The sequence below is a fragment of the Prionailurus bengalensis genome, chromosome E4 (genome assembly GCF_016509475.1).
Source record: "Prionailurus bengalensis isolate Pbe53 chromosome E4, Fcat_Pben_1.1_paternal_pri, whole genome shotgun sequence".
In the NCBI taxonomy this organism is placed as follows: domain Eukaryota; kingdom Metazoa; phylum Chordata; class Mammalia; order Carnivora; family Felidae; genus Prionailurus; species Prionailurus bengalensis.
In genome coordinates this window covers 32,791,585-32,817,840 of record NC_057360.1, presented here as the reverse complement: position 1 = coordinate 32,817,840, position 26,256 = coordinate 32,791,585, and the positions used below count along the sequence as shown (strand labels likewise).

Sequence of the window (26,256 nt, the reverse complement as noted above, 5' to 3'; positions counted from 1 at the left end):
CTGTTAGCACAGAGCCTGACACAGGGCTGGATCTCACGAATCAAGACCTGAGCTGAAATCAAGAATCAGATGCTTAACTGACTGACCCAGGCCACCCCGCTGTGAGGTGTTTTTGAAATGTGATTAATGTTTAAGTTGTACTGTTTTTTTTTTTTTTTTTTTTGAGAGAGAGAGAGAGAGAGAGGGACAAAGTGTACAGAAGAGCAGGAGGAGGAGCAGAGGGGGAGGGAGAGAGAGAATCTTAAGCAGGCTCCATGCCCAACACAGAGCCCCATGTGGGGCTGTATCTAATGACTGTGAGATCATGACCTGAGCTGGAATCAAGAGGTGGGCACTTAACCAACTGAGCCACCCGCTGCCCTTAAGTCATAGTCTTTTGTGCCAAGCAAATTACCCTTCGTAATATGGATGGGCTTCATCTAATTAGCTGACAGCCTTAAGAGAAAAGACTTGAGACCCAGCTCAGAAGGAAGGAACTTTGCCTGCAGACTGTCTTCTGACTCAAGACTACAATGTCAGCTCATCCCTGGGGCTCCACCCTGCTGGCTTATCCTGAAGATTTCACATTTGTCAGCCCCTGCAGTCATGTGTTCCAGTTCCTCAAAATCTCTCTAGGTATAGCCTATTGATTCTGATTCTTTGGAGAACCCTAATACAGGTTTTGTTACTGAGAGTGGTTCTAGAGGAACAGAATGTTAAGACTGATTTTTCTGAATTCGTTCTGGGGCTTCTCCAGTTGGGTTCCTAATCTGATTTGGTTGAAAGCTACATACTCCAATTTTCAGTAGTAAAAAGGGCTTTGATAGTTCATGGCATGATATGGCAATAGTGATACGCAAATTCTCACCAGTGTATACTCAGATACTTTTAAGAGGCAAGATTCTGGGTGACCATATATTTTAACATCTTAGAATATTATTGTCAGACTAATACATATAATGATAAGGCTTATTGCTTTGAAAGTGAGGGGAAAAAAAGTATGAATTCCCAGCTTAAGTACCACATAAGTCACCTCAGAGTTCCTGTGTCTTACCAGAAAGAGATTGCTAGCTTTTCTTTTCTTTTCTTTTTTTTTTTTTTAACGTTTATTCCTTTTTGAGAGAGAGAGAGAGAGGGCAAATGGAGAGGGGCAGAGAGAGAGGGAGACACAGAATCTGCAGTAGGCTCCAGGCTCTCAGCTGTCTGCACAGAGCCTGATGCGGGGCTTGAACTCACAAACCGTGAGATCATGACCTAAGCCGAAGTCGGATGCCTAACTGGCTGAGCCACCCGGGCACCCCTGAATCAATTTCTTTAATAGCTATAGAGCTATTCAAATTATTTATTGTATAATAATTTATGTATAGTGTATACTTTTTGAAGAATTGGTCCACTTCGCCATCTGGTGAAATTTATGTTTACAGAGTTATTTGTAGCATGCCTTTATTGTCCTTATGATGTTTGCAGGGTGTATAGTGATATATTTCTTTCCTGATAATGGTAATTTGAGCCTTCTTTCATTTTCTTTGTCAGTCTTGTTAATCATACTCTTTTATACAACTTGAATTACACATTTATTTTACCCACTTGACTCTGAATGTTTTTGAGTTTTTGCCCCCTAATATATAATGTTTTGTAGTGTTCTTTTTGTCAGATTTTGATACTAGAATTAGGCTAGCTTTGAAAAATGAATGAGGAAGCTTTTCATCTTATGTCCTAGAACATATTTGAAAACTTCTTGTACAATATCCTTTTAGGCCTGTTGCTTTAATTTAAGGTAGTTCTTTGATACTTAAAACTTGTACTTTATGCATATTTCATAGACATTTGGAAAACTATCTGTGCTTACAGATAGTGCTAAAGGCTTACAAAATATTAGCCTTTAAAATTTTAAATACCATCTCTATCTATGATTATATCCTTGTTCTCCGGTATAATATTCTGTATTTGTAAACAATATACTGGTTCACACAATGAGATCTGAGTTAAATAAGCCTTTGATTGAATCCTTGCTCTGCCACTTACAACTCAGCTAATTTGGGCCAATTATTCAATTCATCAAGTTTGAGTTTGTTTTTCTGCAAGGGTAGGGTTGTTACGAAAGTTGAGCAAAATATTCCCTGTAAAATACTTGGCATAGTGCGTGATCAGAGTAAGCCTTGAATTAATACTAGTTTTGTTGTACTTATTGATTAGATTGCTAAAGATTTGTACATTTTATTTTAGTCCTTCTTCTCCCCGCCCCCCCCCCCCCCCAAAATCTGAGAAAAAGTTCTTGGATTCTTCTATTGCTTTTATCAGTAATTTAATTATGTGATGCTTTTATCTTTATTTTCTCCTCTTACTTTCTTTAGGGCCATATTATGCCCTCTTTTTAAAACTTCTTTAATTGAATGCTTCATAATATTCATCCTTTTGTGATTAAAAACGCAACATTTAAGACTGAATTACGTTTTCATTATCCTCCAAGAATGAAGTTTTATTATTGTTAGGATATATTTGTGAAAGTAAAGGAGATAGGATATCATAGATCAATGATTCTTCTTTTCACTGAAAGTCAAGGAAATTAGAAATTAATGTTTTGAATCTGAGACATCCTAAGATTCCTACTTCAGTGCTGAAAATATGCCATGATAGCTGGCAGCTTTGCTGTGTTCCTAATTTTAAAATAACTACCTTGGGTTATAATGTATTACCATTCATTTTGTTTGCTATTTGACATATTTCTCCATGCATTTTTGGATTTGGTTTTAATGTTAATTTTTTACATTTATGTTCATAAACAGAGACCAAATCTTGTTGCAGGAATGCTCCATAACAATCCACCCCAAATTTCACATAAAAATAAGCACTTGTTTTCACAGATCTGTGAGTCCTTTGTCGTCTTGCCTTTTTGGAGTTTACATTCTCATTGGGAAGAGAGGCAATAAAGAGCAAAATTAAATTAGTTGGTACTTTTGAAGATAGATATGGAAAACAGATCAAGGAAAGAGAGTGGTGTGGGTGGTAATGGGTTGCATTTTTTAAATAGGACAAAGTTGTTCTCCTTAAGAAGGTAAGTAACATTTAAGCAAAGAGTTGAAGGAGACGAAAGAATGGTCTATGTGAATAGCTTGGAAAATGCCATCCAAGCAGAGTTAACAATCAGGGAAAAATAAGCTGGCTGATATTTGAGGAGCATCAAAGTGTCGTGCATGGCTAGAGCAGAATAAGCTAGCAGGGAAGTGGTACGAAATGAGGACAGAAGAGTAACAGAGAGCCAGATCATGTAGGAAGTGGGGAGCCATCCCAAAGTTTTGGGCAGAAGACAGTTAATTCTGAATTTTAAAGGGCTCTTTCTGGATCCTGTGGTGAGAATGGACTAAGAGGGACAGGATTGGAAGTAGAGGGTCCAGTTAGGAGCTCTTGCAGAACTGAAAAGATTTATTAGGTATCACCATAACCTGCATAAACTGCCCCTGAGAGCTATCCATTATGTTAGTTCTCTTTTTATTTGAAACATAATGGACATAAAAATAGTATTTAAAGCAAACACTTGTGTAACTACTACTTACATAAAGAAGTAGAATGTTGCTATTCCTCTAGAAGTCCCATGTACTCTTCCTGATTATCACCTCCTCCCCCGCCCCGTCTGCTTTTATGGAAATTACTTCCTTGTTTTTTTTCTTTATGGTTTTACTACCTCAGTGTGCATCCTTGAAAGATCTAGTTCGTTTTCCCTGTTTTGAACTTTATATTGGAATCTTGTATGTACTCTTCTGCCTTGCTTTTGTTCCTCACCCTCCTGGTTTTGTTGTGTTTTGTTATTGTTTTTGGTTTTTTTCAACCTCATGTTTTTATGATTCCTTTTGTTACATGTGACTGGTTCATTCATTTTTATGGCTGCACTGTATTCTGGTGTGTGAATATGTGGGTCTTTCTCAACTTACAGTGGCATTGTATCCCAAGAAACCCATCATAAGTTGAAAATAACTGCAAGTAAAAATGCATTTAATACACTTAACCTCCTGAGCATAGCTTACCCTCACCTACCTTAAATGTGCTCAGAACACTTAGATTTAGGCTACAGTTGGGCAAAACCATCTAACACAAAGCCCATTTTATAGTAAGGTGCTGAATATCTCACATAACTTACTGAATACTGTCCTGAAAGTCCAAAGCAGCAGCATCGTGTGGGCACACAGCGGTTGCACCAGTTGCTTACGCTTGTGATCATGTGCCACTGGCCAACATCGCGAGAGAGCATCGTACTGTTCATCACCGGGGCAGGAAAAGATCCAAATTCATAGTTTAAAGTGCAGTTTCTACCGAATGCCTCTCCCCTTCATACCATCATAAAGTTGAGAAGTCATAAGTCGAACCATTGTCAGTCAGGGACTGTACCATGTCTGTTTGTTTGTTTGTTTTTAATGTTTTCTACTGATCATCAGACTTTTACTAGTTTGTCTGCAGTGTTTCCGGTTGCTCCACTTTCCTGTGAATGCTTGGTATTGACAGACTTTTAAATTTTGATCATTTTGGAGTAGGGGTATTGCATCATGGTTTAATTTGCATTTTACTGATTAATAACAAAGTTGAACAACTTTACATATGTTTACTGGCCATTTTTACTTCATCCCCTGTGATAAGCATGGTCAAGATTTTGTCCACTTTTTATCTATTGTATGTTTATGTTTACATATATATATATATATGTATGTATGTATTTGTAGGTATTCTTTGTATATTTTAGACATGAGCCTCTCCCCCTTATATATATTGCAGACACATTGCATTTTTCAACTTGCCTGTTCATCATATGCTATCTATTGATGACCAGAAATTCTAAATTTTAATGTAGTCATGTTTATCAATATTTTCCTTTGCAGTTCTTTTTGTATCTTGTTTAGTAAGAAATCTTTATTTACCTCGGGATTGTGAGGGTAGGTCTTTGTGCATTTTTCTAAAAGACTGACTGGCAAAAGCTTTTCACATTTAGGTCTGTAATCTGCCTGGAGTTGATTCGTATGTAAATTCGTCTTTCCCCTCATATTTCCAGAACATCGTGCTGAAGAGGTGATGCCTTTCCACTGCTATGCAGCCACCTTTGTCATACATCAGAATCCTTATGCACCTGTGTCTGTTTCTGGCCCATCTGTTCTGTATTATTGGTCTGTTGTCTGTCCCTGTACCGTGTACCGTTACCACTTGAATTTTTTTTTTTCAACGTTTATTTATTTTTGGGGCAGAGAGAGACAGAGCATGAACAGGGGAGGAGCAGAGAGAGAGGGAGACACAGAATCGGAAACAGGCTCCAGGCTCTGAGCCGTCAGCCCAGAGCCTGACGCGGGGCTCGAACTCACGGACCGCGAGATCGTGACCTGGCTGAAGTCGGACGCTTAACCGACTGCGCCACCCAGGCGCCCCCCGTTACCACTTGAATTTAATTCTAGTTTCAAATTAATTCTTGATGTCTGATACAGAATCACCAGATAGGTTTTTATCCTGTGCTCACCACACAACGTTTTAGTTCAGCTTTGCAGGTACTCTGATAACAAGATGAGTGTCCTGAGGAATGTTTCCATTCTGTAACATTCTGTTACATTCTGTAAACATTCCTATTATTTTAAAAGAGTGTCTCCAGGGGCGCCTGGGTGGCTCAGTAGGTTGGGCGTCCGACTTTAGCTCAGGTCATGATCTCACGGTTTGTGGGTTCGAGTCGCGTCGGGCTCTGTGCTGACAGCTCGGAGCCTGGAGCCTACTTCCTATTCTATGTCTCCTTCTCTCTCTGCCCCTCCCCCACTTGTGCTGTCTCTCTCTATAAAAAATAAATAAATGTAAAAATAAAAAAAATTTTTTTTAAAGAGTTTCTCCAGTATAAGTTTTAAAAGTTGTTCAGGGGCGCCTGGGTGGCGCAGTCGGTTAAGCGTCCGACTTCAGCCAGGTCACGATCTCGCGGTCCGTGAGTTCGAGCCCCGCGTCAGGCTCTGGGCTGATGGCTCAGAGCCTGGAGCCTGTTTCCGATTCTGTGTCTCCCTCTCTCTCTGCCCCTCCCCCGTTCATGCTCTGTCTCTCTCTGTCCCAAAAATAAATAAACGTTGAAAAAAAAAATTTTAAATAAATAAATAAATAAATAAATAAATAAAAATAAAAGTTGTTCATATATCCTATCCCTATTTGAGTTTGGCTGCTGTGTACCAGATTGAAAGGATAGATTGATTGCCTCTATGCCTACTTTTTTTTTTTTTTAAGTTTATTTATTTTAAGAGAGAAAGCGGAGAAGGGGCAGAAAGAGAGAGGGAGAGAGAAAAAAATCCCAAGCAGGCTCCACACGGTCAGCACAGAGGCCAACACAGGGCTCCATCTGACAAACTATGAGACCATGACCTGAGCTGAAATCCAGAGTTGGACACTTAATGGACTGAGCCACCCAGGTACCCCACCCGTATGCCTGCTTTGATTTTTTCCTCATATAGGACCTCTAGGCCCTGATAAAAGATAGGCTTTTGACTTCTAAAAATGAGGACAGATACTGCAGTGATGAACTCGTCAAAGACAATGCTATCCTAGAAAGCTGCTTGCTGGCCAATCATTTGCTGGCAGTGCTCCTTAACTGGCTTCCTTTAAACCGTTACATCATACTTAGCAGTGTCAGGATTGGTAAGTAAAATGTGTGAATGTGCATTTTTTGAGCATAGATTATAATTTTTTTATGAAACTAATTTATGCCTCATTCCTAAAACAAAACAAATAACTTACCGAGTACTGCCATATTCTGGGTATTGTACTGGGTATTCAGAAGGGAACCGGTGATGTGTTTGAAAGTCCCTGCCTTCATGGAGCTGTCTTGGAGGAGACAGACAAGTAAACTGCAGTTTGATCCATTGTGATATGTGCTATGAAAGAGTCATGTTCAAGGCACCATGGGGGCATGTAGTTAGGACCTCTTGCCCATTCTTAAAGTCTAAGAGGGCTTTCCAGAGAAGTCCATATATGAGCAGGATCCAGAAAAGTATGAGATTTATATTGGCAAGGTCAAGTGAAGAGAGAAAGGAGGCAGAGGAGGGGAGTTCTAGCAAGTATGTGCGGAAACTTGTAGTGAAGGAAGAGCCTGGGACATATTGGAAGTATTATGACACTTTTTATAAATCAACAATGCTATCTTAGAAATTACCATTCTTTGGGAGAAGATATTTGCAAATGACATATCCGATAAAAGTATCCAAAATATATAAAGAATATATACAAATCAACACCCTCAAAACAAATAATCCAGTTAAAAAAATGGGCAGAACACATGAACAGACACTTCTCCAAAGAAGACATTCAGATGGCCAATGGACACTTGAAAAGATGCTCAACATCACTCACCATCAGGGAAATGCAAATCAAAACCACAGTGTGGTATCACTCCACACCTGTCAGAATGACTAAAATCAAAAACACGAGACAACTGTTGGAGAGGATGTGGAGAAAAAGGAACCCTCTTGCACTGTTGGTGGGAATGCAAACTGGAGCAGCCACTGTGGAAGACAGTATGGAGGTTCCTCAAAAAGTTAAAAGCAGAACTACCCTGTGATCCAGCAATCACACTACTAGGTAGTTACCCAAAACTACAAAAAAACAAAACAAAACAAAACAAAACCAACCCCCCCCCCCACAAAACTAATTCAAAGGGATAAATGCACCCCTATGTTATTGCAGCATTATTTACAATAGCCAAATTATGAAAGCAGCCCAAATGTCCATTGATAGGTGGATAAAGAAGATGTGGTATATATATATACAATAGAATATTATTCAGTCATAAAGAAAGAATGAAATCTTGCCATTTGCAACAACATGGGTGAAACTAAAGAGTTAATGCTAAGTGAAACAAGTCAGAGTAAGAGAAATACAATAGGATTTCACTCATGTGGCATTTAAGAAAGAAAACAGATGAACAGAGGAGGAAAAAAAAAGAGAGGCAAACCAAGAAATAGACTTCACGATAGAGAACAAACTGATGTTTGCCAGAGGGGAGGTGGGTGGGGGGATGAGTGAAATACATGAAGGAGATTAGGGACCCTGCTTTGGATTCTGTGTCTCCCTCTCTCTCTGCCCCTCCCCAGCTCACGCTCTCTCTCTCTCTCAGAAATAAATAAACGTTAAAAAATAAATAAATAAATAAATAAATAAATAAATAAATAAATAAATGAGTAACTTAACCATGATGGGCACTGAGTAATGTGTAGAATTGTTGACTCACTCTTTTATACACCTGAAACTAATATAATACTGTATGTTAACTGTACTGGAATAAAGGCAAATGTGATAACCTACAAAGGTTGGACAAGACAAAAAACACAAAACCAGATCTAATATTTGTGTAGTGAATTTAATTGTTTCTCTCTGAACCTTTTTAGTGTTCTCAGTCGTATTTTGAAATTGGAGACTATACTGCTTTAATAAGAATCTGATAGGGTAATAGAAGGCTTAATTTTCACCTGTTAGAAACATTTGTTCCTGATACGTTTTACTGAGGCAGCATATTAATTAACCTTGGTCAGTGTTTGGCCATTGATGCGGTAGTAACTTGGAATTATCCATACTGATCTTCATTTTGTTTTGATGTATTATTTCTTTAACGTATGGAGGTCCCTGGCATATCTTTGAGTGAATTAGCAACTGTGCCCAACCTAGTTCCTAGGACCTTCTACAAAATTAATGAACATATTCTCAGTTCCTTCATTCAGGTTAGGTAAAGGTATTAAGTAACACAGTTTTATAGAGTGATTCTCTTTAACCTGACCATGAGTAATTGAGTTTTGGATGTAATCTTACATCCTTTTTTGTATTCTTTCTATCTAAGCTATTTGTTATTCCCTGACTTCAATTTGCTATATCAGAAAAAGAGAAAATTTAGTTGGGGAGGCACTGACTCAGATGGCCTCTTTGGCATTAGACGAGTTATCAATAAAGGCAAATGTGATAACCTACAAAGGTTGGACAAGACAAAAAACACAAAACCAGATCTAATAAGAGTGCATGCCTGAGAGATAGCCTATGTGGTAAGCCCTACCATGAAGTGACTTCCTTGTTGTAATTTCAAATCTTTCCTCTAGAGTCTAGATCCTATCTGTAAGTTTGTTGATTAAATTGAAATTTCATTTTAGAGAAAATTGTGAGATTTATTTAAGAAAGCCAGACATCATACGTGTTTTCCTTGTCTACATAGTGAGTCATTCTTTGACAGAAAGAAATGAACAAGTTATCTGACGTTTCACTGAGACATAAAGGTTGCTGCTTAGTGTCATGTGTTTTTGTAGATAATTAAAAGTTGGTATTTTGATAACTTGTGTTAATATTTTCTTATAGAACTGTCATGGTTCTTATAAAATAATAGTCTTAGGCATTTAAACCACAGTTTATTTTTCACTTGCTTGTATATCAACATAGTGTTTATAGAAGCAAGATTGTTTGGTAAAGCATGTGAATAGACTTATACCTTTTTAATATATTCATAAAATCAATAATATTTTGTTTTGTTCTATATTTGTGATAATAATGCCACAAATTGGAAGTTCTCTCTTCATCACTTGAAATATAAGCTTTAATGGAGCAACTACACAGAAAGCTTTTTGAAACTTAATATAGGACATTATATGTGTGTTTTTATATTTACATTTGTATATGTGAGACAGCCTAAAAGGTAGGCTCTAAGAAAAACCTTCCAGCCTGTTCAGTTGAGGCATCTAGCTTGTTAGTCTGTCATCACTGCAGTTGCTTCATAAACTGTGCCTTGCTAGGCCTTCATTCCTATTCTTATTTGTACACCAGAATGATACTCTCATTTCCGTGCTTAAAATGCTTTATTGAGTTCCCATTGCCTTCAGGATAAAGTTCAAACTCCTTAACAGTTTTTACAAGGTCTTTCATGATTTTGCCCTTGCTTACTTTCCAGCTTTATCTCTTAACCACTTTGTACCTTTTATTCTATTCCCTTAGTGGTGTCATCATCTCTTGCTTCTGGGCCCTTTCACTGTAAATGCTCTTTTTTTTTTTTCAGTTTAGGAATCACTTATTCCAGGAAGTCTTCTCCTGTCTCCCAAGTCAAGGTCAAGTGCCCCTGTAGTACTTTATTAAGTCTCTGAGTTCAGGAACTACATTTACCTTGTTCAGACTTCATTCTTATTCCTTAATATTTATTGAATAAATTAATGTACAGTTAGTACTTCTCAGACTTCTCCACTGACAGAAAAGAGAACATCTATCTCTTAGGAGCACACAAAGATACTTGCTGAAAGCATGAAGGTTTCTTAAAGTGCATTTATTTTTTTAATTCCAGAAAATTTTGTTTCATTATCAGTTTAATTATATATTTCCCTAAATCTCCACCGAAAATAACGCTACTGAAAGAGGTGTCTTTTTTTTTTGGTTGTTTTTGTTTTGTTTTTGTTTTTGTTTCTGTTTGGTGGTGTACATTGCTTGCAAATTGCTGTGTGGAAATAGCACAATATGATGTTGAGCCCTTATCATCATTAACTAAAGTGTGGGACCTGTTCAGTGGCAATAAGAAAACATAGTATGCTGTTAAGGCGAGTGGACTTTTGAATCCATATGTATTCAGACACAGTAAATCCATGTCTTAAATTGTGCAGTGTTTTTGGCAAAGACTGCGTCTCCTCAAACTGGATCAAATTTAGGGCGAAGAAAGGATGTTTTAATCACTCCAAGAAGGGTAGCGAGATTGACATTGGCAAGATGATGGACTACGAAATCCCAACACTCATCCCCCAACAAAAACAATGATTAAAAACTCCCAATGAAAATAGCTTCAGGACAGCTCTGGAATACAATGGAGAAGCTGCAGCCGTCCAGTGGAACAGTGGAGAAGTACCTCGTAGAAAAGCATAGGAAGCATTTTCCTTGCATTGCCCATCTCCTGGTTGAGCACAGCTTGATGCCAAGAGGGATCCCCTCAGCTGTGACCTCCCTCAGGAGGGAAAAGAAGAGCAGGAAGACTTCAGCAGCTTTCACCACTGCCAGTGAGGAACCTGGTAGCCCTTGCCACTGTCATGGACACCCTCAGCTTTTGCCTCTGGGACCTCCAGAATCTTTGCCAACACTGACTCCAGCCTGACAAAGCTGTCTGGAATTTACCCTGCTGAGTCCCCTTGGAGTAGTCATCTCTACATCTTTCCCCCAAGCCCCAAGAGTAGAGCCACCTTTTGGCTCCTACCCCTTCCCAGCCTGGAGCCACCACCACCTCCCCATCCTGGTGCTGCTGCTGTGTTCGTGTGCCAGATTTTGGCTCCACAGCCATTCCCTGTGCATGTGGATGCTGGTGCTGCAGCTGATTTGCCTGTACCTGCACCCTAGGCACTGACACGGCCATGTATGTGCTAGGCACACCCATGCCCTGGACACTGGTACCACTGCTGAACTCGTGTGTGCCCCAGTGCCAGGAGATACCCTTGACTACAACCTCCCCACTCTAGGGAAAGGGGCAGCACGAGGACTCCAGCCGTATTTGAAATTGTCCAGTCAGAAAAGAAAAAAGGGAAAGAATGAATAACAGGGAAGGAAGTCTATAGGATTTTTGAGACACCATGAAGGAAACAATATATGCATTATGGGTGTTCCATATATTCTTCTGCCTCCCACGGTGAGATCATGATGAAGCCAAGAGAACTGACTGAGTCACCCAGGCATCCTGTGTTTTCTTTTCTTTCTTTCTTCTTTCCTCCTTTCCTTCCTTCCTTCCTTTCTTTCTTTCTTTCTTTCTTTCTTTCTTTCTTTCTTTCTTTCTTTCTTTTCTTTCTCTTTCTTTCTTTCTTTTTCTTTTCTTTTCTTTCTTTCTTTCTTTCTTTCTTTCTTTCTTTCTTTCTTTGTTTTTAGAGAGGTAGAGAGAGCATACACTCATGTTGGGGAGGGGCTGAAAAAATTATTCTTTAATAATGAAGGAAAGATAATGTTTTCTTGGACAAACAAAAACTAAGGGAGTTTGTCATCACAAGATCTGCTGTACAACAAATACTTCAGGAAGTTCTTCAAACTGATATAAATACTAAGTGTCGGGGCGCCTGGGTGGCGCAGTCGGTTAAGCGTCCGACTTCAGCCAGGTCACAATCTCGCGGTCCGTGAGTTCGAGCCCCGCGTCAGGCTCTGGGCTGACGGCTCAGAGCCTGGAGCCTGTTTCCGATTCTGTGTCTTCCTCTCTCTCTGCCCCTCCCCCGTTCATGCTCTGTCTCTCTCTGTCCCAAAAATAAATAAACGTTGAAAAAAAATTAAAAAAAATACTAAGTGTCAACATGAAAGTATATGAAAGCACAAATAAAAATTTTGTTAATGGATACACTATATAAAAAGCACTATATAAAAAGCTCAGTTGGTTGAGCATCCCGCTCTTGATTTTGACTTATGGATCCCAGCGTCATGGGATTGAACACCATGTCAGGCTCTTCACTGCACGTGGAGCCTACTTAAGATTCTCTCTCTCCCCCTTGGCCTCTCTCCCTCGCTCATTGGTGCTCTCTATCTCTCTCAAAAAAACTACCCCCAAATACAAAACAAAACAAAAAAACACAAAAAAACCCCACAAATGGGAGTATAGAGTTTTTTGTATGCAATTGAAATTAAATTGTTAACTTTATTTAAAAAATGATTCTACTACATGGTATTTTATGCTAGTCTCAAGCTAACCACAAAGGTAAAACCTGTAATAGATACAAAAAAGATAAAGAAAAAACTCAAAGCAAATTACTACAAAAATGATCAGATAGCAAAGGAAGCCAGCAAGAATGGAAAATAGAGGCAAAACATCTGCATCATAGAAAATAATTAACAAAATTTCCTCAGTCTTCACCTGTCAATAATTACTTTTAATGTAAATGGATTAAACTCACCAGTCAAAAGACATAGAGTGGCTGAGTGAATAAAAAGACAAGATTTAGCAATATGCTATTGACAAGAAACTTTAGATTTAAACACATACTGGCTGAAGGTGAAGAGATGAAACATGTATTTCATGCAAATGATAAGAAAAGAAAGGAATGACTATAGTTACATCAGACAAAATAGACCTTGTACCCTGAAAATAGAACATTCATGAAGGAGGCACGCCTGGGCAGCTCAGTTGGTTAAGTGTCTGACTTTGGCTCAGGTCATGATCTCACAGTTTGTGGGTTTGAGTCCCACATGAGGCTCTGTGCTGACAGCTAGGAGCCTGGAGCCTGCTTCAGATTATGGGTTTTCCTCTCTCTCTGCCCCTCCCCTGCTTGTGCTCTCTCTCTGTCTCTCAAAAATAAACAAACATTAAAAATTTTTTTTTAATAAAAAAAAGAACATTGATGAAGGATTTTAAAGAAGACATTTACACTGTACAAGGGTTGATGGATAAATGAAAAGACATCCCACATTCATGGATTGGAAGAATTAATATTGTCAAGATGCCCATACTACAACAGTGACCTACAGATTCAGGGCAATCCCTATCAAAATTCCAATGACATTCTTTACAGAAATAGAAAAAAAATCTAAAATTTGTTTGGAACCACACACACACACAAATCCCAAAATAGCCAACAAAATTTTGAGGTAGGAGAACAAAGCTGGAAGCTATCTGATTTAAAACTATATTACAAAGCTACAGTAATCAGAATGCCATAGTATTGGTGTAAAAAAGACATGCAGACCAATGGAAAGAATAGAGAGTCCAGAAATAATTCCATGCATCTACAGTCAATTGTTGTTTAGAATGTGTTCCAAGAACAACACATAAAGGGGAAAGGATAATCTCTTTAATAATGGGGAAATTGGATATCCACCTGCAGAAGAATGAACTTAGGCTCGCTCTTCACACCATATACCAAAATCAATTAAAAATGGATTAAAGACTCTTCTTTAAAGTTTTTACTTATTCATTTTGAGAGGTACAGAGACAGCACAAGTAGGGGAGGGTCAGAGAGCGAGAAGGCAGAGAATCTCCAGCAGGCTCCCTGCTGCCAGTGCAGAGCCCAATGCGGGGCTCAAACTCAACTGCGAGATCATGACCTGAGCCTAAACCAAGAGTCAGATTCATAACCAACTGAGCCACCCAGGCACCCCTGGATTAAAGGCTTTTAAATATAAGACTGAAAACCATAAAAGTACTAGAAGAAAACATGGGGGGGGGGGAACTTGACATTGGTCTGGGGAATGATTTTTTGGATATGACACCCAAAGCACAAGCAACAAAAGAAAAAAACAGACAAGTGGGATTGCATGAAACTAAAAAGTTGCTGCACAGCAAAGGAAACAATGAACAGAGTAAAAAAGCAGTATGGAATGGGAGAAAATATTTGCAAACTATGTGTTTGATGAGGGGTTAATATCTAAAATATGTAAGAAATTTATACAACTCAATAAAAAAACCAAATAACCTGCTTTGAAAATGGAGACAAAAATCAAGTAGACATTTCTCTATATATACAAATGGCCAACAGGTGTATGAAGAGCTGCTTGACTTCACTAATCATAAGGGAAATGCAAATGAAACTACAGGATATCCCTTCATCCCTGTTGGAATTGCTATTTTCAGAAAGACAAAAGGGGGGCCTGGGTAGTTAAGCCAGTTAAGAGTCAATTTAGCCTCTGACTCTTGGTTTCGGCTCAGGTCATGATCTTGGCAGTTCGTGAGTTTGAGCCCCGCATTAGGCTCTGTGCTGACAACACAGAGCCTGCTTCGGATTCTCTCTCTCTCTCTCTCTCTCTCTCTCTCTCTCTGCCTCTCCCCTGCTTGTTCTCTCTCTCTCTCTCTCTCTCTCTCTCTCTCTCAAAATAAATAAAATAAAAACTTTAAAAAAACTAAAAAAAGACAGAGATAACAAGTAGGGAAGATGTGGAGAGAAAGGAATCCTTGTGCACTGTTAGTGAGAATGTAAATTGGAATAGCCATTATGGAAAACAGTGTGCAGTTTCTTCAAAAAATTAAAAATAGAACTATCTTATGATTCAGCAAACCCAGTTCTGGGCATATACACAAAGGAGGCGAGCCTGGAATCTCTAAAATACATCTGCAGTAACATGTTCACTTCAGCCTTATTCGTAACAGCCAAGATATGGGGACAACCTACATGTCGGTCGTCAGATGAACTGATAAATAAATGTGTATATATAAATGGAATATTACTCAGCTTTAACAAAGAAAAAAATCTTGCCATTTGTGACTACATGGATGAACCCAAAGGACATTATGCTAAGTGAAATAAGCAAAACACAGAAAGACAAATACTGCATGATGTTACTTATATGTGAAATTTAAAATACTCAAACGCTTAGAAGCAGAGAATAGAATGGTGGTTGTCAGGGGCTGGGTTTGGGGGAAATGGGAAGATGTTGGTCAAGGGCTACAAAATTTCAGTTATACAAGGTGAATCAGTTCTGGAGACCTAATACAATGATTTGACTAGAGTCAACTATACAAGGTATCTTCACTTTGCTAAGAGAATAGATCTTAAGCATTCTCACCATAAAAAGGAAAAAAAAAAGAGATGATAACTGTGTGAGATGAGAATATATTAATTAGCTTGTGACTATTTTATAATCTGCATGTCAGATCATCAAGTTATACCTTACATATACAATTTTCAATTGTTATACCTCGGTGAAGTTTGAAAAAGATGTATAAGAACAGAAAAAATTTTAAAGAGGAGAGCTAGTATTGACATAACATGAAGATATAGGAGGAAGGTGATGTGTCTCTTAAAGATTTGAAAGAAATAAACCAGTTTGTATTTATTAGAATTTAATGATTTAGAATTAAAGCTTGAAATAAGCATATCTGAAACCTGTTTGACATCACAAATTGGCTTTTTAAAAAATATGATTTATTGTCAAATTGGCTTACATGCAACACCCAGTGCTCATCCCAACAAGTTCCCTCCTCAGTGCCCATCACCCACTTTCCCCTCCCTCCCACCCCCCATCAATCCTCAATTTGTTCTCTGTATTTAAGAGTCTCTTTTGGTTTGCCTCCCTCCCTCTCTATTTGTCACTATTTTTCCCCCTCCCCTTCCCCCATGGTCTTCTGTTAAGTTTCTCAAAATCCACATATGAGTGAAAACATATGATACCTGTCTTTCTCTGACTGACTTATTTCACTTAGCACAATACTCTCCAGTTCCATCCACATTGCTGCAAAACGGCAGGATTTTATTTTTTCTCATTGTTAAAGTAATATTCCAATGTATATATAAACCACATCTTTATCCATTCATCAGTTGATGAACATTTAGACTCCATGATTTGGCCGTTGTTGAAAGCGCTGCTATAAACATTGGAGTACATGTGCCCCTATGAATCAGCACTCCTGTATCCTTTGATAAATTCCTAGTACTGCTATTCCTGGGTCATAGGGTAGTTCTATTTTTAATTTTTTGAGGAACCTGCACACTGTTTTCCAGAGCAGCTGCACCAGTTTGCATTCCCACGAATAGTGCAAGAGGGTTCTCGTGTCTCCACATCCTCACTAGCATCTGTAGTTTCCTGAGTTGTTCATTTTAGCCACTGTGACCAGTGTCATCACAAATTGGCTTTAACTAGAAGATTCTTCTGCAGTTGGTGTTGACTTTTCAAAATCTTATTTATAGTAGCTTAGCAATGAAGATCTTACTGAAAAGGAGGAGCAAAGAATCCTTGGAAAAGTACAAGGCAAGAGGAAGTATGCCTGTATTTGCTGGTACCCCATTTAGCACTCATAATTTTGGAGGAATTCATACACATTGAATGGACAATGAAGAATTTTGAGGCAGTTAACCCTAATTTATTGTTTAAAAAAATGACTGTGCTTTGCTATATGGAGATTTTCCAGGAAAATGAGTTTGTCTTTATATAACCTTTACTGCATTTGTAATTTGAAGCCTCTGTTAAGAGTATACTTGAAGAAAAACATCTTCCAGAGAATGTTTGACAAGAGTTTTTATATTAAGTATTTGGTTTAAATATATTATCATAAGTTTATTAAGGGTTTATTAAGTATATTATTATCAAGTCTAAGTGTGAGGCATATGATTTAAATATGTATTTGGTCTCTGTACTTAATAAATGTTTGGGGTTTTTTTTTCCAATTTTTTTAAAGACTGATTTAGGATTTTTCACTGTTACGATATTGGAATGAAATTTCAACTTATCACATGTTACTTACAGAAAATATTGGTTCAATCTAGTGGTGGTTTGGCGTTCGAAACAAGTTGGATGGCATGTTTTATCAACTTTGTCAGGTAACTTTCTCCCAGAGGGCAGTTCTGTTTGTAAGATTTTAGGTCACGTCCCACATCATTATCTGTGCCTTCCCCTCTTGTTGTCCCTTTATGTTACTCAGCAGTGAATTATGTCACTTACGAGTAAATGCTTTCTGTTTTGTTTTTTACCGATTTTTAATGAAATCTAGAGTTAATAGTTACGTGTTATTATATTCCCTTCTTGATATATTTATATAGGTATATATATGTGTATATATATGTGTGTATATATGTGTATATAGGTATATATATGTGTATATATATGTGTATATATGCGTATATACCTATATATATATGTGTGTGTGTATATATATATATATATGTAATCTTTCCAGTTTTGTGTTATTTATATCATAATCTAAGAATTTCAAGATGTTATTTGTGGAAGCAACTGAGATATTATAAAAGGAAATTTAAACATGTCAAATCTTTTATTTTCCTGCATTCTTAGAAATACTGATAAATTCTCTCTGTTCAAACAAGAGCAACATAAATTGCAGAATTTTTCTGATTAGAATATCAGAAAAAAATATTCAGGACTTCTTAACTAGTAAGCAGGTATTTCTCTTAAAATAAAAGTTGACTTCTTGTACAGTTCACATTTTGTTCAAGAGATAGAATTACATCTATTAAATGAATTATTAAGTCTCCATGACATGTCATTGGAGGACTAGTGTTTCATGCCAAGTAAGACAGATCTGCAATACAGGCCTTATAATACAAATTGTAAGTGGTTCTCTTCAATCCTTCTTTCTTGAAGAATTTTAAGAAGCATGGGTACTTGTTATTTAATTTTGCGTGTGAAATATAATTAATAGAATTGTTTTGTAGAATTTGTTTTAATTTACAAATATAAATATAACATTTGTAACTAATGTGTTTTAATACAAAGAAACGGTCCTTAGAGATGAGTATTAATGCATAAATAAGTTAATATTGAAAATATGAGAGTTTTATAAATAAATATCTCCCTTATACTTATTTTTATATATATCCTAGTATTTTTCTCATAAAACTTACATAGAAAATGTTTTCTTTATGACAAAATGAAAAGTAGAATTTAGGTGAATTCTGCAATACATTCAGAGTCAAAATGGATTTGTTCCTGCTTCTACTTTATAAGACTATAATTTTATCATTTTCTTCTTATGACCAATTTATCTGTAGAAATTAAAGTGAATTTTATTACTGTTATTGAAAGTTGAATTTTGACAAAAAATGTGTTTATTTATATTTTGTAAATATATATATATACATATATATTCATTTCTAAATGTATAGTAAAGATAAAGCCAGTTAACTATATGTAATATAAGTAATTATTAATTTTGGACAAGGTAAACTTTTTGTATTTCCTAGAAGAAATTATACCTTTTTACTTTGCAGTATAATCTTTAGATAGTTCATATACGGGATCATGTAGCTCACAGAGACCTTATATAGGACTTTATATAGTTGGTATGTATTTTTACTGAGCATTACTAATGAATATCAAGCTTATTATTCCAAAGGATACATTTAGCTTTTAAATTTTATTTTATTAACTTTTCAAACATTGCATATAATACAAGGATGTACCACTGATTTTGGTTTCGAAGCATAGTTCTGTAATTAATTTTAGCATATTGAGGAAAGTATCTTGAATAGGAAAAATTATTCCACTTTTATAATTTATATGTTTACTTGGAGAAAGCTTGAATCCATTGTCATTTTTTAACATATATGAAATCTATATCATAAGATATTTTCTCTTAATGTATATAGTAAGCTATATTACTTTGATCACAGCTTTCCTTTATTTTTTATATTGCAGGTTGACATGTAAGGAAGCAGTATTGCTTGATGTGTAAGAGCATGAGCTCTGGAGTTAGAATGTCTGGGTTCAAATTCAGGTTCTACCGTGTTACTACATTTGTGGCCTTAGACAAGTTCGTTAGTCTCTGGGCCTCAGTTTACTAATCTAAAGACTAAGATGATGTATAGTGCTTACCTATCATAAAATTGTTTTGATCATTAAATTTTACTTTCGTATTTTTAAAAAAATGTTTACTTATTTTGAGAGACAGAGTGTCAGTGGAGGAAGGGCGGAGAGAGAAGGAGCGAAAGAATCCCAAGTAGGCTTCCCACTGTCAGCTCAGAGCCCCATGGAGGGCTCAATCTCATGGTGAGCCGAAATCAAGAGGCAGACGCTTAACCGACTGAGCCACCCAGGCACCTTGATCATTAAATTTTGAAACAAAAGAGATTTTAAAAAATGCCTGGCAAATAGGAAGCAATAGGGATTGGTGTTTAACATTTTGGGCTCAAGAGTCAGTGTGCCTGCATTCAAATCAAGACTCTATCACTGAGTAATAATTTTAAGATCTTGAAACTTCGACTTCACTCTTTCAGAGCCTCAATATATATATCTGTCAAATTGGGATTATAGTGAGGAATCAATTGGATAATGTTCTTAACTCTTAAATGTAATGCTTAAAGTGAGCAAAGGGGAAAAAAAGAGAAAGAGGCAAACCAAGAAACAGATTCTTAACTATAGAGAACAAACTGATGGTTACCAGAGGGGAGGGGGGGAGAGGGATGGGTGAAATGGGTGATGGGGATTAAGGAGCGCCCTTGTGATGAGCACAGACTGTTGTATGGAAGTGTTGAATCGCTATATTGTAGACCTGAAACTAATATTACAGTGTATGTTAACTAACTAGAATTTAAATAAAAAATTTTTTAATTTTTTTTTAATGTTTATTTATTTTTGACAGAGACAGAGACAGAATGCGAGGGGGTTAGGGGCAGAGAGAGAGGGAGACACAGAAGCAGAAGCAGGCTCCAGGCTCTGAGCTGTCAGCACAGAGCCCGACGCGGGGCTCGAACTCACGAGCTGTGAGATCATGACCTGAGCCGAAGTCGGACGCTCAACCGACTGAGCCACCCAGGCACCCCTAAATAAAAATTTTTTAAAAAGCAACCCTTAGCAAACAATAAGCACTTTTAAATATTTGATGTTGCTAATTTTATTGTTCATCACATGTAAATTTTACAAATTTGGATTATGGGAAAGTAATGCATTAGTGAATTTTGAGTTATTGATTAGCTGAAATTAAATTTGGTTCAGCAAATTAAATTCTTCAAATGTATATACTAATTATCTGTTTGCTGTTAGATTTTGAATGTCCTTAAAAGATAGTATGCATTTTGCAATAGCATTTACTTGCTTGCAACAGCTAATCTAGAATTTTGGAAAAGAGTAGGTTTATATATAGATAATTTAACCATAATCCTAGAAATACTTATGCAGAATGGCTTTATAAGCAGATAATATAAATAAAATTTTAGGGGTAAATTCTTACAGTGAATGAAAATATATATTTATAGTAATGAGATCTAAGTGTAACTTTGTTTAGTTTTTTTGATGGTGTATAGAATTCATATCTTTAATTTTAGTGTATTTTCTTTTTTTTTTCAATGTTTATTTTTGAGCGAGGGAGACAGAGTGCAAGTGGGGGAGGGGCAGAGAGAGGGAGACACAGAATCCGAAACAGGCTTCGGGCTCTGAGCTGTCAGTGCAGAGCCCGATGCGGGACTCAAACCCACAAGCTGTGCACGATCATGACCTGAGCCGAAGTCGGACACTTAACCAACTGAGCCACCCAGGCACCCCGATTTTAGGGTATTTTCTATTGCAGTTTTATGTACAAGTAGGATTTGTCAAATGTTTTTATGCTTAGAACTCTTACTCGCCAACTTATAGTATCATGTCATTTGAAATAATATTATTTTAATCCTGAGATAAGGATGAAGTTTTTTAGTATTTCTATTAGAAATTTTTTTCTCTTGTCTACAGCCATATTGCTGTTTTTAAAGTTTAAGGACCTAAAATATTTTCAGTGGAAAATGGACATTTTGTGGGGCAATATAAAAGGAGTTGTGCCAGTATTATATTTACAGTAGGGTCTTTATCTTTTTTCTAGTGGGGAAAGTCACAGTATGTATTTTTCTAAAATCTTTTGAAGACTTACCATTACCAATGCCAGTTTGGCATTGTATTTAGCCAGGGAAATCTTTCACTTGGAATAGGATGAGCAAAAAGGGGAAAACTCCTAAGTCTTTTATAACTAACTCAACCTTCACCAGAGTACTATACGCATACTTCCCTTTCCTTACTAGGCATCCACACTGAAATTTTCTGCTGACATTTGTAATGTCACATGTCAAAAACTAACCTAGTTATCCATCTCTCTTTCTAAGTCCCCTTTACCCCCGTGCCCTAAACTGTATCCCTTTCCTTTTATATTTTTTCATTTTGGTCAGTGGTGTAACTATTAACTCATCCACACAAGGGAGAAACTTTAGAATTATTCTCAACTTCATTTTCATCTTCTACATCTAATCGATTAGGTTACTATCACTTTTCCCTGAACAAGAACCGGAACTCTGTCACCACTGTTACTTCTTCACTTAAGAACTCCTCATGTTTTTAAATGTGAAAAACATAGTAAAAAAATTAAAGAAAAATATTTTTAATAAAAATTGAAAAAAAAAAAAAAAGAACTCCTCATGTTTTGCCGCCAATCACTCCCTACCATATAATCCAGTGTTTCAGTTGTTTTAAGCGATGTAGTTCTACAAATGCAAAATCTTTGCGATGGCATTCAAGCTTCTTTGACATTTTGGATCTTGCCTTTATCTCCAGTCTGAGCTCTTCTGGTATATTCTTGATCTTCCCTGAACACACATCTATTCATTCAGTCACTTGCAAATGTTTATACGATGTCAGGTATGTGGCATTGTGCCAGGTGCTTTGAGAACACGGAAGCAAATGAAACACACGACTGTTGCCCATGGGTGCTTATAGAATGCCATGCACATTGTTTTGTGTCTTTTACCATGCTGTTTCATCTGCCCTTTCGCTGTTTGATAGAGTTTTATTAATCTTTCATACCCTGCTCAAGTGTTATCTCCTTTCTGTAGCATTTGTGACTTCCCCCAGGTAATATTTCTTCTTTGTGTTCCAGTAATACTTTATATTCCTACCTCTATTATAGTACTTACTATATTATACTTGTTTATAGTTGATTACCCCCCCCCCCCGACACTAGCTTAAATTTTAAAATGGGAAGGAGGGAGATGAAAAGAGGAACATAGAGATAAGGATGGAGACATGAGATAGGAAGAGGCAATGAGAAAAGGAATACGGGAGAAGTAGTGTGAGTGGTAGCTAAAAACACGGACTCGGGAGCCAGACACGGTTTGAATCCTGACTCTTCCACTTACGAGCCGGGCACATAATTTAGTATCTTCATATCATGATTTATGATGCGGATTATAATAGTATAATTGTGAAGATTAAAAAAGTTAACATATGGGGCGCCTGGGTTAAGCTCAGTCGGTTAAGCGTCCGACTTCATCTCAGGTCATGATCTCACAGTCTGTGAGTTTGAGGCCCGCGTCGGGCTCTGTGCTGACAGCTCAGAGACTGGAGCCTGCTTCGGATTCTGTGTCTCCCTCTCTGCCCCTCCCCACTCATGCTCTGTCTCTCTCTGTCTCAAAAATAAATAAAAACACTAAAATTTTTTTTTAATTTTTTTTTTTCAACGTTTATTTTTTTTGGGACAGAGAGAGACAGAGCATGAACGGGGGAGGGGCAGAGAGAGAGGGAGACACAGAATCGGAAACAGGCTCCAGGCTCTGAGCCATCAGCCCAGAGCCTGACGCGGGGCTCGAACCCACGGACCGCGAGATCGTGACCTGGCTGAAGTCGGACGCTCAACCGACTGCGCCACCCAGGCGCCCCAAAATTTTTTTTTAAATAAAAAAAGGAATAGATGTAAATAGCTTAAAACAGTCACTAGTACATGGTATATGCTGTGTGTATTTGTTGCTGTCTTTGCTAGCCTTCTTAAGTGGAGTGAGCTATGTTTTCTTTCTCATTTAGTCTTTTAAGAGATGGGAGAGTTTCAGGGTGCGTATTATTTAACCCTGTCTGTTCACTTAAATGCATCAAATTTTCTAATGTATTTTGGACCTGGGCTAGAAGAGAAGCTCCTATACATATGTGCTCCTTATGGTGTAATATTGAATATAAGTTTATTGAGCATTCTGCCTCTTCATACCAGATGCTGTCCTGCTTCTGGCTTTCCTAGCCATTAGAAATGCTGGTGATAATTCTTCTCTTTTCTTTTTTACCTCATCCTTCAGGCTTAACGCACACCACTATTTTGCTAATATAGCTTAGAGTTTTAAATTAAAATCCTGTTCCCTTTCCTGACTGTTCTCTAGCCTGAAAATGAGACAGTCAGGGCTAATGTCTGAGCATAACTTCTTGGTTCTTGTAGCAGGATCTGTTCCTGGGCTGGATATTTGGACTGCATTTCTCCCATTCAGACTCTCACCTTTTCCCTTATAATGTCACTCTGCTCCATCCTCTATCACAATACTGTTGATCCAGCTTTGAATAAACTATAATGTGATATCATTTCTACACCTGCGATGGCTGACTTTCACAAATAATGAAAAGCCAGGAGGTGAAAACACTCATCATTAGACTGGTTGGTGACTTCATTTTAAACAAATGAGTTAAGGATGCTAATTGCCGTGGCTCTTCTGATTGAAGAATGAATCTTGGAGGAGATGACATTTTAGCTGCTGCTTGAGTAGTGGAGGAAGAAAGAGTAGATTATAGGTTGTACAGGATAGTCGAGGCTTAGGATTCATTCTCAGCTAGTCCTTGAGTATTAGATATAAGGCATTAGGGATGAAAAATTTAGTTTCTATTTAAACTCCAAATGACTGGTATAGTGACAGATAATGCAAATGTTGAAAGAGAGATTGCTGAGGGTTGGAGAAGTCGGAGATTTTTTTGTTCTCACTGTACAAAATCTCCATGCATGATTTCATGAATTCTCTTGAGATCAGATCCTCTTGAGAATCTGGTTTATCATAACAAAGTTTCTCATTGAGTTTCTGGAATATACAGTATCTCCTGTCACTGGACCTTTGCACTTGCTGTTTCTTCCGTCTGGAATAGTGTTAACTTGCTAACTCTTAATTATTCTTACAATATAATCATAGAGGCCATAACTTTCAGAAAAGCCTACTGGATCCTTCAACACTGGCTTGTGTTTCTCTGGTCTCATAGACCCTGTTCTTCCCCACTCATAGTCTTTATTACACCACGTTGTAACTGCCTTCACCAGACTGTTCTTGGAAGACAGAAACTGTGTATGTGATAATGCCTGGTGTATGGCTGCTAGTCTAAAATATTTGTTGACTGGAATGAATGAGTGGGATATGGTAGAAAGGAGACTTGGTCATTCCAGGCAAAGGGAAGAGGATGAACCAAGACAAGGCGTGAGGTAACGCATATAGTTGATTTTGAGGCAGTGAGTGGAACAATTTGAATGGAGTGTGATATTGAAAAGAGAGGCTGGAGCTTTGAATGCTAAGTTAAGAAGTCTAGAGTTTATTAAATAAAATGGGCCATTGAAGCTGTTTGAGATTTTACTACTACTGTATGCTCTCATAAATTTTGCTAAGTAATACACCCATGCATGGGAAATACTTTTTTCTAATTCTTGGGTTAAAATTTTTGTAGTGCTCTTAAATGGATAAATATATAGCTGCCTATGTTACAGACTCTTGTATTTTAAGAGTGTTCCAACATACTTTATGCAGAAATGTTTAGATTTGAATAAATACTGTTGAATGAATTGAACAGCTCATTAAAGTATGCAGTTTGTTTTTTCTTGTAAACCTGTGTGAACTATGACAATTAAAAAAGTATAATTCAAATAAGGCAGTAATCTAACATATGTGTGGGGGTTTCCTTCTTATTTGTAGCTTAAAGAGGAATAAATGCTTACAGCTGTGACTTTTTTTTCTCTAGTATCTCCAGAGGCAGTTGGATTTTTGTCAGCTGTTGGGGTGTTTATTATCTTGATGCTGCTCCTTTTTCTCTATATTAATAAGAAGTTCTGTTTTGAAAATGTTGGCGGGTTTCCAGATCTTGGTTCAGGATACAGTACAAGGAAGAACTCACAAGATAAAATTTGTAAGTATCATCGCTGCTTCTCTTGTTTGTTCTTTTTTCCTGTGCCATTCTGTTATTTTATTTTTTTAAATATATATGAGAAGGTTGGTTTTGACATTGTAAACTAACATTTGAGCACTTTTCTGTGAGGAAAACATTTGTTAAGTAACTTATGTTCCATTATCTTTCTGTTGTTCATGAATTGCTAGCATATTGCTTAAAGATGAACTGCATACTATCAGAAAATGACATTTTTATTTTTCATATGTAAGGCATGCTCTTGAGCCTCTACTATGAGTAGATATGCTTTAAGAAGGCGTATCTTTTTCTTAAATCGTAGCTTGAATCGTACTGTCCAAATAACTCTCTCGAGAGGCTTTTTCTCTATGTCCTCAGAAGACTTTTGAAAGAATTCACCCTTTTTTCTTTATCTGCTGTTGAATTCTCAGCTGGTGGATAATTTCATTGTTTGGAGAAAGTGGTTTTGCCTGTCAGCTTAGTGTATAGATAAAGTCTGGTTATAAAAATTAGGGTTCCTCTCCCTCCCTTGGTACTGTAGGTATTATATCACGTTATATCACTTACTTCTGCTAGGTGTTAGCAGAGGCCTGTAATCTTCTTCTTTCTTTCATGCAAAGTGTTCCCTGGTGTTAATTTTTTTTTTTTAATATTATGGTAAGAGTTCTTTATTTGCTGTTTCCAGAGACTGGCTTATTTAAATGATAGCAGAAGCAAGCTGCGAATTATAAAAGCAAGGTGTTAATTTAGAACAGTGTTGCAGAGCATTAGCAGAAAAACCTTGCCTTTCTTGTCTATGCACTGTGTCGGAGAGATGTTTTTCTCTTCTGGTATCTTAAAAAGCAGTAGCATCATTGTGTATACAGCCTATTGGTTATGGAATTAAATCCGTGACTTTTGCATTGGGAAACTATGGTGCTTTATGTGATTTTGATTTAAGTTTAGTGTTTCTCATACTTCAACCTTGTTTTTGGAGCATGTGTATAGAATGAACTG

The 26,256-nt window shown here is 37.2% G+C and overlaps 1 protein-coding gene across 4 annotated transcripts in view; it reads left to right on the top strand.

Annotated features, from left to right (window-relative positions):
- Positions 1-26,256, top strand: part of SYT14 (synaptotagmin 14) — a 222,438-nt gene that overhangs the window by 44,406 nt on the left and 151,776 nt on the right. For 2 of the 4 annotated variants that reach the window (XM_043569052.1, XM_043569051.1), the window contains exon 3: positions 25,099-25,263. In XM_043569052.1, the coding sequence (XP_043424987.1) occupies positions 25,099-25,263 (165 nt within the window). Of the gene's footprint in view, positions 1-25,098; positions 25,264-26,256 lie in introns of those variants that run through there. The other 2 variants (XM_043569049.1, XM_043569048.1) reach the window with 1 other exon arrangement.